This window comes from Pan troglodytes, chromosome 15 (assembly GCF_028858775.2).
Source record: "Pan troglodytes isolate AG18354 chromosome 15, NHGRI_mPanTro3-v2.0_pri, whole genome shotgun sequence".
NCBI classification, from domain to species: domain Eukaryota; kingdom Metazoa; phylum Chordata; class Mammalia; order Primates; family Hominidae; genus Pan; species Pan troglodytes.
Window position 1 is genome coordinate 53,633,000 of NC_072413.2, and position 21,954 is coordinate 53,654,953.

General features: G+C 34.4%; 1 protein-coding gene across 50 annotated transcripts in view; it reads left to right on the forward strand.

Annotated features, from left to right (window-relative positions):
* Nucleotides 1–21,954, forward strand: part of KTN1 (kinectin 1) — a 104,497-nt gene that overhangs the window by 60,234 nt on the left and 22,309 nt on the right. For 34 of the 50 annotated variants that reach the window (XM_054666576.2, XM_016926116.4, XM_054666580.2 and 31 more), the window contains 18 exons: nucleotides 147–215; nucleotides 706–743; nucleotides 900–981; nucleotides 1,465–1,533; nucleotides 6,679–6,713; nucleotides 7,749–7,839; nucleotides 8,522–8,590; nucleotides 9,493–9,530; nucleotides 10,046–10,136; nucleotides 10,285–10,353; nucleotides 11,606–11,643; nucleotides 12,562–12,652; nucleotides 12,729–12,797; nucleotides 13,266–13,303; nucleotides 15,754–15,844; nucleotides 18,254–18,322; nucleotides 19,366–19,403; nucleotides 21,213–21,303. In XM_054666576.2, coding sequence (XP_054522551.1) covers nucleotides 147–215; nucleotides 706–743; nucleotides 900–981; nucleotides 1,465–1,533; nucleotides 6,679–6,713; nucleotides 7,749–7,839; nucleotides 8,522–8,590; nucleotides 9,493–9,530; nucleotides 10,046–10,136; nucleotides 10,285–10,353; nucleotides 11,606–11,643; nucleotides 12,562–12,652; nucleotides 12,729–12,797; nucleotides 13,266–13,303; nucleotides 15,754–15,844; nucleotides 18,254–18,322; nucleotides 19,366–19,403; nucleotides 21,213–21,303 — 1,176 coding nt within the window. The remainder of the gene's footprint in view (nucleotides 1–146; nucleotides 216–705; nucleotides 744–899; nucleotides 982–1,464; nucleotides 1,534–6,678; nucleotides 6,714–7,748; nucleotides 7,840–8,521; nucleotides 8,591–9,492; nucleotides 9,531–10,045; nucleotides 10,137–10,284; nucleotides 10,354–11,605; nucleotides 11,644–12,561; nucleotides 12,653–12,728; nucleotides 12,798–13,265; nucleotides 13,304–15,753; nucleotides 15,845–18,253; nucleotides 18,323–19,365; nucleotides 19,404–21,212; nucleotides 21,304–21,954) is intronic. The other 16 variants (XM_054666571.2, XM_054666584.2, XM_054666585.2 and 13 more) reach the window with 1 other exon arrangement.

The window sequence follows — 21,954 nt, forward strand, 5'->3', positions numbered from 1 at the left end:
AATAACAGGAATTGGTGGTTTCTCTTGATTATTTGGGAAATTTTGTAAGTTGAGACATTTGCTTAACTCTTTTGTAGAAAAGATGCTTTACAAACTTTAAAATCAATTGTATTAAGTATTTTAAATGCTGTTTTTCCTTGTTCTAGGATATACAGAATATGAATTTCTTATTAAAAGCTGAAGTGCAGAAATTACAGGCCCTGGCAAATGAGCAGGTAGATCTTTATTGCTTTTGAGCATTGATCTCAGAATTTCAATTTGCGTATTCTTATTTTCATTGATATTGTGAGCCCCAATTTGATTGTGTAAGTAAAAAATATAATGGTTTCTTATCTTTGGCTGCATGATTTGATGTTACTGTTTTTATGTTGAAATAAATATTTGATCCAGTGAATTAATCACTTCAAGATATCACAGGAGGCAGTTAAAATTATCTTACTATGCTGGTTTGTTTGAGTCTTTTATTTGAGCCATTTAATTCAAAAAGGATATACCTTTTTGTTAGTGTGTATGAAGAATGGAAAATAGTCTAGAATAAAAGAAGTAAAAAATATCGAACAGCAAAACATGTTACAGAAATATATAGTATTGCTGTAACTTCAAATATATGGAAATACAGCTTTTTAATATGTAAAAATTAGTGAAAAAAATAGTTTTGAGCACTTCCTGTGAAGTGATATCATTTTCTTCTCATTCCACACACAGGCTGCTGCTGCACATGAATTGGAGAAGATGCAACAAAGGTGACTAAAGTATTGTACATCTAGTCGTTCATACATTTATGTTTAATTATAATTGTTGCAGAAAATATTGCTGCTTCTAACTGATAGTTGTGCCCATAATTCCTGTAGATTTTCTGAATGTATGAAGTATTTTAATTTTTTTTTTCACCCTCATAGTGTTTATGTTAAAGATGATAAAATAAGATTGCTGGAAGAGCAACTACAACATGAAATTTCAAACAAAATGGAAGAATTTAAGGTGTGTGATTAAGCTTGTACACTCAGGTTTCTTAGAACAACCTTGTATACTTTTCAGTTGAGTGATTCCAGAAATACTACATTTTGTATGAAGTCACTCTGAAACAATGTTTCTGTAGTTTATTAGGGGACTTATGCAAACCATGAATTTTATCATAGACTTTCCCCCTAGATTATCTGTTCTTTTAGTAGAGCTTGGAGATTTATTTTTGGCCCCCAATCTTTTCTCAGCTGATAGTTTCTATTTGGGACTGCCTTATTTGTCTCCACTGTTGCTGTAGTTCTAGTTTCTGGTCATGGCCAACCAAGTGCTAGGGTGCATCTCTGTGTCCAGTGAAATTTGAATTATGTCAGTGTATAATTCACCTGTCACTTTGAGGACTGAAAGCTGAGATAAAGGTTTGATTGTTCAAAAACCCATTCAAACGATTGCTTTATTACCTTTTTTCTTAATAAAACAGTAAATTGAGACTCTTTCTTCCAGATTCTAAATGACCAAAACAAAGCATTAAAATCAGAAGTTCAGAAGCTACAGACTCTTGTTTCTGAACAGGTAAGGCTTTTCCTAAATTACAAAGTAGAAATACTTGATATATAACAAGATCTGGTTCTTCTTATTTAGGTACCAAATTACTAATTGAGAAATTTTGCTTAAGCTTAGATATGGCTGTTATTGCCTTTCTATTCATCCTGTATCTAAATTCAGGAAATTCTTTCTCCCTGAGGTGAAGCTAATGCCAATCTGCTCAAAAGCACATTCCAGAAAAATAAAAATGTGTAATAGGATGCATAAAAATAGTTTAAGCCATTTTGATACATTTGACTTTCGGAATAAATGTCCTGCCTTAGACTTGGAGCCTCAGCTTTTTCTTTTAGGGAGTATGGTGTCTTTAAAGGTTGAAACTTATTACCAGCACTTAAAAGCAGTGTGATGTTGATCAAATAGCTTAACCTTTGTGACACCTCTCATTCCAAGCCTTTCACGTGGAGATTATATTATATTTACACCATAAAGTTGTTAGATTTGAAAGGAGAAGCTTATGTATGGTGCCTAGCCTAGTGCTTTGTTTATGACAGGTATCTAAACCTTAATTCTTTTCCCTTAGAGTATTTATTTTATCCATCTCATCTCCATCCCCTGCCACCATCACTATTCATTTTATATTTATAGCAAGGCATCAAAACTATATCAGCTTTGAATAAGCATGGTTCCATAAATTAGAGCCCAGTGTTAATCTGTTCTCTGCCTATTCCTCAGTGCTGCCTTCGTACTCTTCTTCTACGCAGCTCTTACAATTACAATTTATTAATAAAACACAAACTCTTGATGACACATTAGAATAGGAAGTTTGCGTTTGTTCCTAATATTAAGTTTTTGAATTGTACTTTTATTGGAAGCCGAAATGTAAAGCCATTGCAAATGATAGCACTTCTTTAGCAAATGCATGCGTTCTTTCATTCATTTTAAAATTCACATTTATGCAGATATTGAGCTGGTGTAAGTAGCTGTGCCTCTGGAAGTATTTTGTTAACTTGTCAAGAAATAATCCATTTATTCTACCTCCCCGTATGATATTAAGTGCATTATTACATAGTCTTACTACTTACTTTGTATTTGCTTTACCCTTGTAAACTAAAGGTAATAGAGGAGACAGTGCTGAAGGGATGATATTTAGTTTAAATGGCATTTAAGGCTTATTCTTTTTTTTTTTTTTTTTTTTTTCTTCTTGAGACAGAGTCTTCCTCTGTTGCCCAGGCTGGAGTTCAGTAGCACTATCTTGGCTCACTGTATCCTCCGCCTCCCAGGTTAAAGCCATTCTCGTGCCTCAGTCTCCTGAGTAGCTGGGACTACAGGCATATGTCACCATGCTCCGCTGATTTTTGTATTTTTAGCAGAGACAGGGTTTTGCAATATTAGCCAGGCTGGTCTTGAACTCCTGGCCTTAAGTGACTGCCTGCCTCGGCCTCCCAAAGTGCTGGGATTACAGATGTGAGCCACTGTGCCCAGCTAAGGCTTATTTTTGTCTTATTTCCTTTTCTGGTATAGCTTACAAAAAAGATATGATATCAATTATAAGATTTCTCTCCCCCCACCCTCCCTTACCATCTCTGAAATAAGAATGTATCTTGTAGTCTCTGGTTACAGTTTAGTTGTTTAGTTGGCAGCGTTTTTAATTTTTACTGTTAAATAGCAGTGGTGAGATATAACATTGGTGACTTGGATTAGATAAAATGTAATAGATTTTTGTGTGTGTGTTCTTACTTGGAAAAGCAGAGTATAGTTTCTGTGTGTTAGTTACCAGAGATTTTTGAAATGCTGATAACCAGTGTATGAAGTTTTAACCTTTAAAATTAACTTCATGGAGGTAAAACAAATGCTTAGAAACTTCTGAAACTGTCCTAGAATTCTTATATTCTAGTAGTATCCAGGTGCTGGCAACTCTTATTTAAACAGAAAACTTTTGTTCTTTGCTAAAAATGGTATTTTCCATCATTAGATAAAAGTAAAACCACCAGCCTTAAATTTTTCTTTTCCTTTAAAATCATATAATACCTTGAGAAATGCCATTGTCATACCTTATGTAAAATTCCCAATCATATTTATGAAAGTTAATATTATTGCTATCTTATTAAGTCAGCCTTTTATTATAATGTTTCTACGTACTTTTAGATGTTCTGTTAAAGTGACAACTTTTAGTATGAGATGTGCTTTTGTTACGAAGAATAATTAATTCACAGGATACAATTTTATAGCCACATTTTTTGATTTATTTAAAAGAATTATTTGATAAGGGGAAACTCATTTTGTGATACTAATTTAAGATCTGTTGGGTAATTCTTAGAATTGTTCTTCTGACTCTGAAAGCTTTTTATTAATAGTCTAGAAAGCATATGACTGAGGTTTTGGTTATAGTTGAGACTTCTTTCATCTTGGCAGACAAAGAATCATTTTTGTGGCTTTTCCTCTAGTCGTTTTTATTGTTGCTGCTAGTGAAAGAAGAGAAAAGATTGGTATAATCTTAATTTCTGTCATTTCCACTTTTCTTTAACCCCTTTCTATCCCACAGTCAGAATTCCAAGTGACAGTTGAGAGATTGAACAGTTTAGTTATGTAAAAATTTCAGTCCTTTTACCCCATGGATTTTTATTCTGGAGGAAAAGATTGAGCGTATGAAAGCAGAAACCAATAATGGTGCCAAGTTGTTGTTTCTTCAGGTGTAGGAAGCAGAAAGACAACAGGTACCAAGTAAGTTAACCTGTTGATACCCTAAAGGAGGGAAGGCTGCATTTGGATTTAGGCTTGCAGATGGTCAGATAATGCAAATAAATCATTTACTAATATTTCATTTACTCAGAATAAGACTTTTTTTGTTTTTTGCTGTGGGAGAGCACATTTTGACTTTTAGTGAAGGAGCAACATGACTTATTCTTATTCCAGTAGATTTTTAAGATTCAGTGATCAAGATTATTAAGTGAAAACTATAAGAAGTTTCTTCTTTTTGCCCTACTGCCTTGTTAAATTGTATTGCAGAATATATTGTATACGGTTTAGTTTTGGAAATCATCTAGGGGAGGAAACAGTAGGATTGGATTAAACCAATAAAGTATGAAGTAAAGTAAAAATGTTGGAGATGCAAACTAAGCTGGGTCAGGTTTATGCAATAGAGTATTTGATGAGCTGCAGACCAAGAATACTTTCTAAACTGGAACTTCATTAAAAAAAATTCATCAAATACTTATTTACTAGTTGAGTATATGCTAGTTACTTACCTACATGCTGAGGTTACAGAGATGAATGAGACTTGATTCTTGCCCTCCTAATATGGAGATAGATCTGTTAAACAGAAAGTTATGGTGAATGAAGTTTCTGAACTCTGTACAGGTTTAGAGGAAGAGATGAGATAATGCATTCTATTAATATTTGAAGGAGGTGGGGAGGTAACACAGGGAACAGCTAAACCTGATTTTGAAAAATGAGCTTGAATTTGCCAAAGAGCTAAGAGACAGTCCAGGCTGAGGGAATACAATGTTCAAAGACATGACAGTGTGGCAAGATTGGCATATTCAGAGTATTGGTATATTGCAGAAGTACAAAATACAGGAAGGATGTAAGGAGTAGAGAAAGATTTGCTAAGACCTAATTATGAAGGGCTTTGTATGCTGTGTCAGGACCATGAACCTGATGCAGCATGTGGGTAAGCCACTAAAGAGTGTTGCAAGGATAAATGAGCATTTAGCCTAACATTTTAGAAAGAATACTCTGGTAGGTAGGAGTAACTAAAGGTACAATACAGTAAATGGTTAAGGTGCAGGTAACTTAGACTTAATAGTGTTATGTCTTTTTGTGAGATGGCATTCATTGAAAATAAAGATGGACAAAAACCATCTTCATGAATGATTTAAAGGCTTAATGCATGATTTGTTTTTCGTAGTATAAACCTGATTTAATGTACTTTTGACAACTCCTATTTCCCTTCTCATGTTTGGATTATTTTTTCCCATTGGGAAGTTTTTTCCTGTGCCTCCTACAAAACAATTCTTATGAACTAGAAGCAGAGAGAAGAATTAGGGTATTATGATATTTGAGATGAGTAAGCTGAGGGCCAAAACTTAGGCATTAAAGAGAAGGGTTTAATTTCATAAATATGTACAGAGTGGAATTTTAGGACTTGGATAGGGCAATGGAAAAATTAATATCATTTGTAAAAAATGATTGTAATAAGATTGGGAAAAACAAAAAAATGGGAAAAAAAGTAAAAAACTAGCAAGATTGGGAAAGGGGTGCACAGAAGAGAATGTTCTAGGAGAAAGACCCTAAATCTTTTTGGTCAGGCTGCTTGGCTGTCTGAAGATAAGGGAAGATAAGGGAATACTGAGGGAGAAATCCCACTTTGGACATAAGATAAATTTTAACACTGGGGACTTGTGTGTGTACCAGAGGATGCCAGGAGAAGTTTCAAAGGGGACTCATCTTACATGTCATGTTCTAATGCTTTATAAATAGAATGTATTCCTGTTGCTTTTGCAATTTACAATCAGTTTTAAAACATTTTATATCTTGATCTGGTTGGTAGTTACATAATATCTATCTACCAAAATTCACTGAGCTGTGAACAGGATTTATGCACTTGTTTATGTAAATGTTACACCTTAGTATAGAAAAAAAAAATCAATTAAAAGAGCCCCTGTTTGCCTGTCTTTCTTTCTTTCTTCCTTTTTTTCCTTTCCTTCCTTCCTTTCCTTTCCTTTCCTTTCCTTTCCTTTCCTTTCCTTTCCTTTCCTTTCCTTCTCTCTTTCTCTTTCCTTCTCTTTTCTTCTTTTCTTTCTTTTTTTTTGGGCTTGCGAGGTCTTAGAGTCTGGATTCTTTGTATTTGAAGAATTGAATTAATGTAAAGGAAGTGAGGCAGATTGTCTTAAGGTTATCTTTTCTAGGGATTAAGATTTTTTTCATAAGATACTAATTCATTTTGCCAGCCCATTTTACACTACTACTTTTTCTGTGTCTCTTGTGTAGATGTATCTCTTTGTTTTGTGTTTTCTGAATTTTTTAATTATCAAGTCTTCAGATAAGTTATTGTCCTAAATTTTGTATCTATTTAATAACCCTAAACAATTTTCACAAAATTACATTTCTCATCTGGTTTTACTTCATGCAAATTTGGTAAAGTTAAACTTTTTTTGGTGATTTTTATTTTAGCCTAATAAGGATGTTGTGGAACAAATGGAAAAATGGTAAGAGTTTAGTTTTCTTTTTATATTTTGATGAGTTACTTCTACCAAATTAACTACATTAATTAGAGTTTTAAAATTCTCTTTAAACTTTGTAATGGAAGAAATGTAGTATGCTGTTGATTTGGGATTACATTACCGTTTGTGGGTTTCACGTGTGGCAGTAATTTTACTTGTTGAGGCTAGCATATAAGCATGAATTACTTGAGTACATTTTACTTGTAAAGAGGAAGTATCCTCAGACCATGATCAAAGATCCCTAGAAGCCTTTCTAGAATTAAAAGTTTGTAAGAAATGATGGACAAAAGAGTTGATCCGTTTAAAATGATTAGAAATAATATCATTAACTGGCTGGGCATGGTGGCTCACACCTGTAATCCCAGCACTTTGGGAGGCTGAGGTGGGTGGATCACCTGAGGTCAGGGGTTTGAAACCAGCCTGGCCAACATGGCAAACCCTGTCTGTACCAAATGTACAAAATTAGCCAGGCATGGTGGTGCATGCCTGTAATCCCAGCTACTTGGGAGGCTGAGGCAGGAGAATCGCTTGAACCTGGGAGGCAGAGGTTGCAGTGAGCCAAAATCATGCCATTGCACTCCAGCCTGGGCGACAAGAGTGAAACTCTGCCTCAAAAAAAAAAAAAAAAAAAAAAAAAAAAAAAAAAAAAAAAAAAAAAGAGCCGGGTGTGGTGGCTTATGCCGGTAATCCCCAGCACTTTGGGAGGCCAAGGCGGGTGGATCATGAGGTCAGGAGATCGAGACCATCCTGGCTAACATGGTGAAACCCTATCTCTACTAAAAATATAAAAAATTAGCCAGGCGTGGTGGTGGGCGCCTGTAGTCCCAGCTACTCGGGAGGCTGAGGCAGGAGAATGGCATGAACCCGGGAGGCGGAGCTTGCAGTGAGCTGAGATTGTACCACTGCACTCCAGCCTGGGTGACAGAGTGAGACTCTGTCTCAAAAAATAATAATAATTATAATAATAATATCATTAACTGAAAAATAGTTAATACATGTGTTACAAACTTATAATTTCAGCATTCAAGAAAAAGATGAGAAGTTAAAGACTGTGGAAGAATTACTTGAAACTGGACTTATTCAGGTGGCAACTAAAGAAGAGGAGCTGAATGTAAAGCATTTTGTAGTTTTGTTTTCCTTGTGATTATTCAGTGACATAAAAGGATTTCTCTGTAATTTGTGTAAGGTTTTTCCCATAGATCTTAAACTTAATAGTACCTCTCACATTTATAAATTTATATAATGCTTTTTTAAAGTTTTTTTAGAAGTTAAAAATGCATAACATTGACTGCCTTAATGAGGTAGATACTATTGTTATAGTTTGTCAGTTTCCCCACTTGCACCAAAATTATAACCAAATGATAACTAGCAGACTTAATTCATGAAATAGTACTGGAGGCCAGAGAAGAGATTGCCATTCTATTTTATGGTTGTCATTAGCTTTACCTAACTTGATTGGGAAAAGGTTGCTGAAAGAAGTAAGTTAAAAGATGTATTTGAATTTAGGGAGAGGAGTAGCTTAACTAACAAGTTGTATACTGTATATTTTTGAGGTTGTCCAGATATGAGTGGAAATATATGTGGGTGTAATTGAATTAAAAATTTGTTTGGATAGCTATAGAAGTTACAGAATTATAGACATTACAGAATTATAGACATGGAAAAAAGTGAGAGTTTTGGGCCTTCCAGAGTAGAAAAGAAGCAGCTAAAGAAATGAGAAACTAATGTATTTTGAAGCTAGCTATATTTTTCAGAGAGTAAAAGCATGTTTTGCTTATGTGTCTTTGAAAAAGGCAATAAGAACAGAAAATTCATCTCTGACAAAAGAAGTTCAAGACTTAAAAGCTAAGCAAAATGATCAGGTAATGTAAATTTTTACAACTGTTCTTTGTCTCTGTGTTTTTTGTTTGTTTGTTTTTAAATTAAAAGAAACGGGGTCTTGCTCTTTTGCCCAGGCTGGAGTGCAGTGGTACAATCATAACTCACCGTAACCTCGAACTCCTGGGCTCAACCAATAACTCCTCCCTCAGTCTTCTAAGTAGCTAGGACTATAGGCTCATGCCACAATGCTCGGCTTTTATTTTATTTTTTTGTAGAGATAGGGTCTCGACATGTTGTCCAGACTGGTCACAAACTCCTGGCCTCAAGTGGTCCTCCCACCTTAGCTTCCTAAATTGCTGGAATTATAGGCATGAGGCACTGTGCCCAGCCCATTCTCTTTTAAACAGTGGGCAAACTGTTGCATAAAAACAGGTCTGTTGTTTCTCTTCCTCCAGGTTGGAATATGTCAATTATAGTTTTAATTTATGAATGATAATCAGTAATAGAGGCTGCAATTTAATACTGATTGTATGCCAGGTACTGTGACAAATGCTCCAGATAGGGTGCCATTGCCTCTTACTAGAGTGATAAAAAGGTTCTAAGTATACAAATATAAAGTAAGACTCTAGTAAAAGAGGCCGCCTGAAATTAGGCAGTTTCTTAGTTTTGTTTTCTCTATGGTTGGAATTATTGATTAAATAATTTTAACATTTATCTAATGATTTTTTCTTTTGGCATATTTATAAGTGACCTTAAAGCTACCTATGTTCAAAATGCTATTTGTTGTCATTATTATGACATTAAAAAAGTCTCGAAAGAATGCCTGGGCTTTTCCCATTTGGATTTTGATTGTATTGGAAAATCTAAGGATAATGTGCATTTCTATTTCTGACCCATTTCTATTTTGAACAAATTACTAAGTAGGATACTTTCCTATTTCCAGGTTTCTTTTGCCTCTCTAGTTGAAGAACTTAAGAAAGTGTAAGTGATAACATTATTATAAACTGGTTTTTCTTCTTTGGTCCATTTTTTGTGTGTGTGTGCTTAGAAATCTAGTTTTATTGTGCAGTTGGGACAGCTGATGTGTGTTTAACTTTCACTCTATAATTTTTCTTAATGGAATAAGACAACTTAGCTGTGCTTTCCCAAATTCAGTATAATTAAAAGAAAAAAAACAAAAAAAAAACTATTTCCAGAGGATGGGAGTCAGTATAGTTGAATGGAACTTGATTCTTCTCTGTATTCCTCAGGGTACAAATCTTATATTTCTGATGTACTTCTGAAGCACTTAACTGACTTCTTGTGTGCATAGGCTTCAGCTGTCTGTTAGGAGGAGCTTTATGTTCACCCTGGCCATTCTACAAAGACATGTTGCTATTTTATTTAAAATGGGAAAGGGTTGATTTGGAGAGCCATTTCATTATTTGGTGCTATTTTTATATCTTGGTGGGTCTTGGTGATTTCTAATCAAATTATACTGCATTTCTTTATTGAAGGATCCATGAGAAAGATGGAAAGATCAAGTCTGTAGAAGAGCTTCTGGAGGCAGAACTTCTCAAAGTTGCTAACAAGGAGAAAACTGTTCAGGTATTGGGAGACAGAGAACTGTGTTTTATGTTTTTGTTTATCAACTTTAGTTAATATCATTTAATTTCGTGTGTTTGTCTGTGCATTGCATTTTATGTCAATTTCTGTGTTTCCATTGTCCAATCTTGTCTGTTTTGTCATTGTCAAGGATTTGAAACAGGAAATAAAGGCTCTAAAAGAAGAAATAGGAAATGTCCAGCTTGAAAAGGCTCAACAGGTAAAAATCCCAGAGCCATAGCATGACAGATTTATTAGTTGTGTTATTTATGAGCTATTTGATTTTTTTTCTTGTTACTCAGAAAAAACTTAGTAGTATGCTGTAGGTATATTGGGTTATGTGCTTTTCATTTTATTTTTTGCCTGATTTGAGAAAGTATTCTTGATATTTTAATCTGTATGTCTTAAAAATTTTAACTGTTAATGGTTATTTTCTAGAACATTTTTTGTGTTAATGTTTCATTTTAGTTTGCCAATTACAAATGAAACACGAAACAGTTTGGCAATTTTTTAAATCCCCCTGCCCCCTTTTAAAAGAAAACTGCATGGACCAAAATGTTATTTGAATATACATTGCTCTATCTCTGCCTTAGAACAAAGTACAAGTTTCATTGGGATTTCAGACATAGATGTGATTATTGGAAATTGATGAGTTTTGCTGATTTTAATCTGATAAGGCTTTCTTGAAAAAATAGATTTCATTGAAGAGATGATTCATTCATCTCATAGATTCATTCAGCAATATTTATTGTCAAAACAGTACTTGTCAAAGCACTGTACTTGTGATTGGTGGATCACTAGCTAGTGATTGGAGATAATGTGTTGAACGAAACAGGTAGGATGAAAAGATCATACTTTTCTAATATAGATTGAGAGTTCAGGAAAGTCTCCTCCTGAGGAACTGACATCTAAGCCAAGAATCTGAAGGGCCTGTGAGAAGAGAGTGGAGGATAAAAGGTATTATCAGACTGTGTATGATTAAGAAAAAATTAAAAAAGGACATCATAGAGTACTGTTGAGTAGTTGGCCTTGAAAACTGGGATGGAGAAGAGCTCTGATACGGTAGGGAGGTGTGTGGAGAGTTAATATTCTAATTTTCAGTACTGTAGAAGTATGACTGGTCTGAGTGCAGTGGTGTTTACAACTGATTGATCACAACCAGTTACAGATTTCTTTATTCCTTCTCCATCCCACTGCTTCACTTGACTAGCCTAAAGAAAAAAAGCATCACATTAGTTAGACTTATTATTCATAACTATTTTCCTTGTCCCTCCCCCTTATTATTTTTAGTTTATTAATTTTCCTGTTAATTGGAGTCAAGAGGAGGTAAACTCAAAACACATCTCATTTTGTCATGAAAAATTCAGCTAGTTTCTTTGTAATTTGAAGTGTACACATTATAAAGACTTATAAAGCTTAATAAGTTAAATTGAAAGGATTATTAATTGATTTTTCTGTCCTTTGTATTTCAGTTATCTATCACTTCCAAAGTTCAGGAGCTTCAGAACTTGTAAGTACCATTTATCTCATTTCCTTTTACTATTTCTTTTTCATGAGTTAAATAGAAGTATAATGAAAATTATAGCTTCTTGATTTCAAGTGGTGTTTTAGAAAATACGAAAATACTGATTATCTCAAAACTCCTAAAGGCCCTAAGTTTCTTATTTGGCTTTAACCTATTAAGTTTTTTTGTGGGAAGGAGGTAGGAAGTCTTTTCATGATTTATAATCTGAATATAACCTCAAATTGAGATGTTGCTCTTTGCCTATTTTAATAGCCATGTGAAATTGGTATCTTTCACATCCAGATCAATTGTAGTAAGTTTTCCAAATTTGTTTGTATTGACTTAAGGTGATACAGGGTAGAGGTACAGCTAAACTAACTTACTCATGTCTGGATATTCAGTGATAGAATGGTTTTCCTTAATCATCCTATGCTTCCTGATTTGATTGTCTCCAAAATCTTATATGCCTTTTTTTTGTTTGTTTGTTTTTTGAGATGGAATCTCGCTCTGTCGCCCAGGCTGGAGTGCAGTGGCATGATCGCGGCTCACTGCAACCTCCACCTCCCGGGTTCAAGTGATTGTCTTGCCTCAGCCTCCCGAGTAGCTGGGACTACAGGCGCGCACCACCACGCCCGGCTAATTTTTTTGTATTTTTAGTAGAGACAGGGTTTCACCGTGTTAGCCAGGATGGTCTTGATCTCCTGACCTTGTGATCCGCCCGCCTTGGCCTCCCAAAGTGTTGGGATTACAGGCGTGAGCCACTGCGCCTAGCCTTGTATGCCTTTATACTTGATAAGTTTTAGTTTAGTTTAATCAGCTGGTCTGTGAGTACTACCCAAAATATACTTTTTTCAGTGTCTAAGATTTTTGCTTTTTATGGTCATGTAACATTTTCATTTAGAGTTCTGATTAATTTATTATCAGATTAAAAGGAAAAGAGGAACAGATGAATACCATGAAGGCCGTTTTGGAAGAGAAAGAGAAAGACCTAGCCAATACAGGGAAGTGGTTACAGGTGAGAAATTAAAAACAATAAAAAATAGCCTTTTTATACTTGACTATCAATTTAATTTACGCCTATTCTTTTTAAGGATCTTCAAGAAGAAAATGAATCTTTAAAAGCACATGTTCAGGAAGTAGCACAACATAACTTGAAAGAGGTATAGTATAAACAAATTACCAACATGTTACATAAGGAATGAGAAATCTTTGTTTAAGGCATTAGAAAGTAAAGATGTTAATATGTTCTGAGTTTCTTGCCAGAAAAATTATGTTGTACCGTAGTTTTGTTGTTGTTTAAATAAGTTAGCTTTTATTTCTGGCAAGTCATACTTAACTGCTTAATCTGTCAACCTGAGCCTACAAGCATTTCCTTATCTCTACCTTTTCAAATAGACTCTTAGTTCATCCTTAACTGTTTAAAGTATTAGTCTTTAATCTTTTAATAAGTATGAAAAATTATTTAATAAAACTCATTCTGTCCTTGCTTTATAAATGACCCAATCTTAAATTTACTGCATATAATTATGTTTTTGTTTTTATTGGTGGGTGATTCCATATATATGTTGTAGCACCTACAACATAACATTTAATGCTAACAGCATTAAAAATATGATTCTGTTTCTCAGGCCTCTTCTGCATCACAGTTTGAAGAACTTGAGATTGTGTAAGTATGCTTTAAGACCACATTTTGAAGAGAAACAAACGTCTCATTATTTTCCAGGGTGTGCTTGAATATAATGATGAGTTTCCTGTACATCATTAACTTTATTGTTAAGTGGAAATTATAATTCCAGACGCAAATAGGCTAAGTCTCTGTTGGGTAAAATAAAGGTTATTTAAATGCTTTCAGATACCTGGAGACTTTATCCTTTCCAAATCCATCAAACCCATTTTTTCAATTATTCTTTCCGCAAATATAGACTGGTTTTAAGTTATTTTTTAAAACAAAGTATGCAATTATTATAGAGATTAAACTTATTTCAAATGAAAATTAGTATTTGAATTAGATGTTAGTAACATCTCTGAATTAACCAAAAGATAATCTTAGCCATAATCTTGATAATGAATTTTAAACCTTTCTGTAATTTTAATTTATTTATAGGGAAAATGGAACTTGTCATATTATCCTGTGCTGAATAGGAAAACTGAATCTAGTCAGCATAAGAGGTGTCAGTTTCTGTAGATATTAATCTTAGAAAATGTTTTATTCTAGAGAGTCTGTTGTCTTAAGGTACAGCAGGTTACAATGGTGGGAAAGGGTATCTGGACCTGATCTTCTTGGCCCCATTTAAAATTGCTTTTAACAAATTTTTCTTGGTGATACCATTACTCTTTATTGATACTTGTTTTAAAGAAGTGCCCCGTTTTAAACTGTCAAGATATTGAGGATATTCATTAGGTTATTATCTTTCTAAAAATAAGGGTGATTACTCTGTTCTTGGAAGATTACTCATTTGTACAATTATTGTTTGTCTTTTGGCTATGGTGTAACTGTCGAGGTGCTTATCTCTTATTTGCTTGGAAAGCTTAGGGCCTCATTTCTGGCCTGTTTATAGTAGAGATATGTAGACCATTAAAGTAGGTAATTTTAGGTATATTTCTGCCTTACTTTTTTTTTTTGCCATTTTCTTTTTTAAATTAATAGATTTTATTTTTTGTGGTGGAGAACTTTTTATATTTATAGGGAAAAAAGAGAGAAATACCAATTCTCCCTATTAACATCTTGCATTAGCATGGTACATTTGTTACAAGTGATGAGCCAATAGCAGTACATTGTTATCGTTGTTATTAACTGAAGTTCATAGTTTCCATTAGGAAACTATGTGGGTTTTAACATGTATAATGACATGTATCTATCATTACAGTATCATACAAAACAGTTTTACTGCCTTAAAAATCTCCTGTGTTCTACCTGTGTATCCCTCCCTCCCTTCCTCCACATCCCGGCAGCACCCCCCACCCAACCAATGATCTTACTGTCTTCAGAGTTTTACCTTTTCCAGAATTTCGTAGTTGAAATCATACAGTATATGGCTTTTCTGGTTTGGCTCTTTTCTTTTCTTTTTTTTTGGGACAGAGTCTTTCTCTGTGGCCCAGGCTGGAGTACATGGAGTGCAGGGCTGTGATCATGGCTCACTGCAGCCAGGACATCCTGGGCTCAAGCAATCCTCCCACCTCAGCCTTTCGAGTAGCTGGGACTACAGGCACATGCCACCTTGCCTGGCTAATTTTTTAGAAACAGAGTCTCCCTGTGTTGCCCAGGCTGGTCTTGATCTCCTGGGCTTGAGTGATCCTCCCATCTTGGCCTCCCAAAATGCTGGGATTACAGGCATGAGCCACCATGCTCAGCCTTGGATTGCCTTCTTTTACTTAGCAATATGCATTTAAGTTTTTCCCTTTTTATACATTTATCTCACTCTTCATGTATGCTGTTTTGTCATTTTTTTCATATAGATTTATAAGCATCTTGAAATTCTGGATCAAGGTGTGGTAAAAATAAGTGTTCAGCTCAACGAATACTTGAGACTCTATTATGTGCTTTCTGGCATTGGGGATACCGAAATGGATAAGATTTCCTATCCTGAGGAAACAGTTAAACAGATCATTTTGATGGTGGTGTTATGCTAGCGGTCTATTGCTTAGGATGACCAGGGCAATTGAGATTCACTTGGGCTAGATAGAGTAAGATTTACGTCAGCATTGGGTAAGGGAAAAACAGATTAAATTATCCATAGCATCTCTTCAGTACAAAGGTTAGACATATTTTGTAATTTCCAGGGTCAACAAATTATGACTAAGATTCTTGGGGGCAAAACTCCTTGCTTTTGAAGTGGTAATTTTTGCAACAATTTGATAAAATATAGTTTTGTTCCTAGTTTTTGTTTTAGAGTTTCTTCCTAGATAAAGCCACATTTGCTTAAGAAATGTTAAGTATGACTGAGTAGAATGATCCTAGAAATATCTTTTAAAACAAACTTCTAAGTTGGTATAATATGGGGAAAAAAAAGCTGGTATGTATTGTTTCTGCCATCTTTTTTCTTAGGGGTGATATTGGAGTCTGGTTTTCCTTTTTTATGTACTTTAGTTAATGCAGATCTTTGTAAAAAATTCTAGGTTGAAAGAAAAGGAAAATGAATTGAAGAGGTTAGAAGCCACGCTAAAAGAGAGGGAGAGTGATCTTTCTAGCAAAACAAAGCTGTTACAGGTGAATATGGTGACTTAAAATTAATTATTTTGTAAATTATTGTCTTTGCATGCTTTAAAATAATTTTTAACTGCTGCCAAAAAATAGAGTACAGAATGAGTCTCCCTCCCACCCAGATACTAGGTGTCATTATTGGCATATTTTTTGAGTAAGTACCCATGCATAAAATGTGTGTATGTATGTATACTTGTTTATTAAATACTCTGTTGAACTATACTAACTTGTATATTTTGCTTTCTTCACAATTAACAGTGTTTTCAAGATCTTAACATATAAAGCACATTTCTGCCTTAACTTTTAATAGTTTTATGATACTGGATGGTTATATCATTTATTTTATTTTTATTTTTGAGACAGAGTCTTGCTTTGTTGCTCAGGCTGGAGTACAGTGGCGTGATCTCGGCTCGCTGCAACCTCCTCCTCCTGGGTTCAAGCCATTCTCCTTGCCTTAGCCTCTAGAGTAGCTGGGACTACAGGCATGCACCACTATGCCCAGCTAATTTTTGTATTTTTTAGTAGAGATGGGGTTTCAGCATGTTGGCCAGACTGGTCTCGAACTCCTGACCTCAGGTGATCCTCCCACCTCGGCCTCCCAAAGTGCTGAGATTATAGGTGTGAGCCACCGCAGCCAGCATATATCATTTATATAACCAATTCCAGTTGATGGATACCTAGATTATTTAGGGCTGTTTTTTCTGCACAAACAATGCAGCAGTGAATATCCTTGCACATGTTTTGAATACTTTTACTAGTGTTATCTGTATCCTAGAAGTGAAATTCTGGATCAAGGCTTATGTAGCTTTTTTGTTTGTTAAAAGAGATAGTTAAATAGAAAATCAATATCTTACCTTCATGCAGTTAGTATTCACCTTACTTACAGAACATTGATTTGAAGTCATAGCAAATGCGTAGATGCCTACATTGTCTTGGATTAATCTTGCTCACATTACATGCTTCAAGGTTCGAGTCTACCACATTCCTTCTCCCTCTCATGTAGGTTCATTTTAAATTTTGTTAGACAATGCTAGATAGACCTGCAAAAGTGTTTTCACTAATTGACACATTCACCAACTAAGGGCCATTTCACCTTCTTCCTTTCCAACATTGACAAGGATAAAAATTTTTGATATTATACTTGAAAGATGGTAAGATTATTTTTAATTTGCATTTGACTGTGAGAGAAGTTAAGCATTTTTCATATGTTCAAGTCATTTTTATATGAATTGTCCTTTAATTTTTCCCACACTTTTTCCACTGAGTTGACTTTTTTTTTTTAACTAATTTGTAAGATCCTTTTTATGTAATAAGGGAAATTAAATAACCTTTTCTTATTATATGAGGTGATTTATTTTCCCCATTTTTTCTTCTGACTTCATTTGTGTTTTTCCCCTTTTTGGGAAATTTGAAACTTTTATGTACTCAAATATAAGTAATTTCTAGAGTTTTAAGTCTCCGGAAGAAAGGTATCTCTCTACGATCATAAAAATATATTCGGCTGGGTGTGGTAGTTCACAGTAGTAATCCCAGCACCTTGGGAGGCCGAGACAGGTGGATCTCTTGAGGTCAGGAGTTCGAGACCAAACATGGCCAACGTGGTGAAACCCCGACTCTACTAAAAAAATACAAAAGTTAGCCGGGCATGGTGGCAGGTGCCTGTAGTCCCAGATACTCAGAAAGCTGAGACAGGAGAATCACTTGAACCCGGGAGGCAGAGGCTGCAGTGAGCCAAGATCACACCACTGCACTCCAGCCTGGGTGACACAGCAAGACTGCCATCTTTAAAAAAAAAAAATTACATTTTCTTCTAATGTGTTTATAATTCTTTTTGTTTGTTTGTTTGTTTAGCTTATTTAGTGTAACTTATTTCAGTAAGCTGTAACAATAACATTGTAACCATTAAAAAGAGAAGGCTAGCCACATTATTAAATAATCCATCATAGCAGTAGTAATTCCGTTCCCCAGGGGACATTTGTCAATATCTGAAGACATTTTTGGTTGTCACAGCTGGGGCAGGCGGGCTGGGGCATCTAGTGGATGGGTGCCATGGATGCTTCTAAATGTCCAGCAGTGCATAGGATAAAACCCCCACAACAAAGAAAAATATCAAACCCAAAATGTTACTAGAGTTGAGGTTGATTTGAAATGTCACTTCATACTAAATTCTTAGAGCTATTTGGGTATATTTCTGGATTCTATTTTGTTCCATTGAGACATGCAAACTCCGCAGCTAGTACTAATATAAATACTCTAATTTCATCATATGTTTTAATAAAGAGCTTATTACACCCTTTAAAATTATTGCTATTTTGGAATTTTTCTAGCTTGTATGATCTGTTTCTAGCTTGTATGATCTAAGTTTATGTGGAAAAAATCTGTTTAGATACTGATGTTTAATTTTTATTTAATTAGGATGTACAAGATGAAAACAAATTGTTTAAGTCCCAAATTGAGGAGCTTAAACAACAAAACCACCAACAGGTAGGTATTATTAGATGTCTTGCCTTTCACTTATGTGGCAAAAAAATTATATAACCAGTGACATATGAGTATTTTTGCCATTTCTGCATTTTCATTGAGAATGAAGTATGTTTTATGTTTATCAAATTTTATATAAAAGAAAGCAACTTGCTATGTCATATCCAAAGTAAAACAAATCTATAAAGTATACACAAATAATATTATTGCCTGTATTCCAGCTCTGTTTTGTATTCATGTGTGTTTTCTGATCCTAGAATTCTTAGCAAGTCAGTTTAAATACTGTAGAGGTTGGGTTAAAGATATGTGTACACTTATCTCCCCTCTTCCCAAATGAAACATTAGTAACTGGAGAGAAACTAACAAATGTATCATAAGCAATAGTCTACTACTATTTAAAAGAGGTTTTCAAGTTATAATTCTGCTTGGTAAAAACAAAAGTGTGTTTTTATAAAAGATGCTACCCAAAATAGCCTGTAAATTAATTTATGCATGTATATGGATAGACTTGATAGTATTTTGAGAAACAAATGAATTGGAGTCCTTGCAAACAAGAAGCTTGAGAGATTATTGTCACCAAGGAATAAATACCATATATGAAGGGCTGTGTACCTTTGCATGTTGATGTATAAATAACTTTGTTAAACGTGAGGAAACATAACTTGTCCTAGTTTTGCTTTTGATTTCTGGTATTTTTTTTTTTTTAAACTTGGAAGCTTAACATTTTTATGTAGTCAAATTTGAATTGTGCAGTTTGAAAATGTAAGGTGTGCTTCCATGCACATAGTGGGAAATTGATAAATACTTATTAAATGAAGAGTTCAAGTACATTGCGACAGTAGAGATTGGATTTAGCATTCAATACATTTTACAGATTTGTACATGTTTTTATTAAAATCACTTGATTAAAGTCAGGGTTACTGGCATATGAAATATATACTATTTTTACTTTTGTTGTTTTCTTAATTTATATTTGAGAAAAGCTTCAATGTTTTTAAGTCTCCTGAAAAGTTTTGTTCTGAAATAACATTTAACTCTTTTGATAGGCATCTTCTTTTCCCCCTCATGAAGAATTATTAAAAGTGTAAGTAATAAGTTTGAGTCACAGTTTATAAAGTAGTAACTATTTTTATGTGATAAACCATTCTCAAATAAGCAATTTAGTGTAACTGCAAATGGCACCTGATTTTTACAGTTCTATTTGGATATCTTGAATTGCAGTTTAGAGTTGAGCAGTACTTTTGGCTAAGATGCTTTTTTTATGGTATTTGGATTTGAATATTTTGTTGAGGGAGATGTTTGTTTTTGTTTTTTTAGGCATTCAGAAAACATCAAATCAAGTTAAACTATACTTTGCAGGGTTTTCTAAATCACCTTCTATTATCTCAGTTATCTTACTGGGTCTTCTTTCTTCTAGATGTGGTTGTGTAATTGAATGATGCAAATTTTGTCTTAGCTTCATTTTTTAAAGAAATTTTAGGAAAGATGTGGTAGCTCACGCCTGTAATCCCAGCAGCTGGGGAGACTGAGACGGGAGGATCACTGAGCCCAGGGGTTTGAGATCAGCCTGGGCAACATAGTCAGACCTAGTCTCTACGAAAAGTTTAGAAATTCCGGGTGTGATGGCATGCACCTGTGGTCCCAGCTACTTGGGAGGCTGAAGTGGGAGGATCTTTTTAGCCCAGGAATTTCACACCATTGCACTCCAGCCTGGCACCAAGAAAAAAAAAATACATATATATAGTCTTTATGATTGTCTTTCTTAAGGAGTTTTTTTTTTTTACTGATACCTTTTTCTTGTTGGCCTGTAATTTTCTCTGTGAGGCTACATTTAAGGTCATTTCACATAAGTTAGTGTGTTTCAACATGTTAAAATGTCAACCACATTAAGTATATTAATAGATGATGTAAGTGATCTATCATTGGGAATATTGTTAATTTTTTTTCTTTTAATCTAAATGTTTTTCCATCTTGGTTGGTTTACAGAGTTGCTTGTTTACTAGGTTAGAATTATTGACTATTAAATCGAATCTTGAGTTTGACTATATAGAGAAAAGGTTGGCAAATATTTTCTGTAAAGGCCCTGATAGCATTTTAGGCCTGTGGGACCCATAGGTCTGTTTTATACATGTGTATATATATGTGTATATGTGTGTACATGTATAAATAAAACAACACTTTAAAAATGTAAAAACAGCTCTTAGTTTGAGGACCTACAAAAACAGACTGTGGAGTGGGCCCATAGCCCTAGTTTGCCAGCCTCTTATATGGACACTGATTCTCAGGGAAGAGCTATTTGTTATTTAACTTTCTACTCCAGCCACTCTCAACTATAACAGAATCAAATTATGAATCTTTGCCATTGCCTTCTGCGTTTCTGGGAAACAGTAGCAGAAAAAAACATGAATGTTGAGATTGGTATGAAAATGGCAAGAAAACACTGAGCTCATTTTAATATTATACTTTTGTTGTGGGTTAGCCATTTAAAGTTATAACTGATTCATTGCCCTCTGGAAAAAAAAATATATTTAAGGGACTGCTTCTACATCAGTTTTAACTCCTCTGAAAATAGCTACTGTGTACTGACCCAGGTAAAAATATAAATAGCTACAACAGTTCATATCTTCATAATATGTTTCTTAGGGGATGAGATTTCTCTTTAGCACAAGCCTGAGCATACCATATTAGGCATAAAAACTAACATTAGAAATCATTTCTGAAATTCATAGGATGGGCTTTGTATGGTCAACAGTAGGTAGACTCTTTAATGTACTTTTCAAGGTGCTATCTCTTGATATTTTTGTTTTGTAATAGCAAATGTTGATAGGTAGGGATCTAAGTTGTATTACTGTTTACCTAAAATCTTGCTACATGTATTCATGTTCTGGTTTAGAATTTCAGAAAGAGAGAAAGAAATAAGTGGTCTCTGGAATGAGTTAGATTCTTTGAAGGATGCAGTTGAACACCAGAGGAAGAAAAACAATGTAAGTAGATCTTTATCAGAATGAAGCTTTTCTTTTTATTACTTTAACACTGAAATATGGTTCAGGAATTTTTTTAAAATCTACTTTTACTTTCGATTTCTTAATCTTTGTAAGAAAGTACTATTTTCTGTGTGTAGTTTTTTCGGGGGGCGGGGCATTATTGGAGAACAGTTTTTTTTAAGTAAGTGAAAAGATGAATTCTTATTCTTATAAATATTTAAATGTTGAAGCTATAATTATTATACCTTTAGTTATTTTAAAAAGCTAAAAATGCAATTGACTTTTTGTTGAACTTTTATTTGGAAAAACATGTTTTTCAGCTTGGTATTTTAAAATCAAAGATATTTCCTCTTAGATTGGGCTGGCCTTTTTGTAAACTAAAAGTAATGCCAGTATTCAAACCCAGTATACTCAGTAATGAGGTCTTTTGAAAGCCTTCTGGAACCTCCTCCTGCCTTTTTTTTTTTTTTTTTAAAGACAGGGTCTCGCTCTGTTGCCCAGGCTGGAGGTGGCATGAACTTGGCTCACTGCAACCTCGGCCTCCTGGGTTCAGGCGATTCTCCTGCCTCACCCTCCTGAGTAGCTGGAACTACAGGTGTGCACCACCATACTCAGCTAATGTTTTTTGTATTTTTAGTAGAGGTGGGGTTT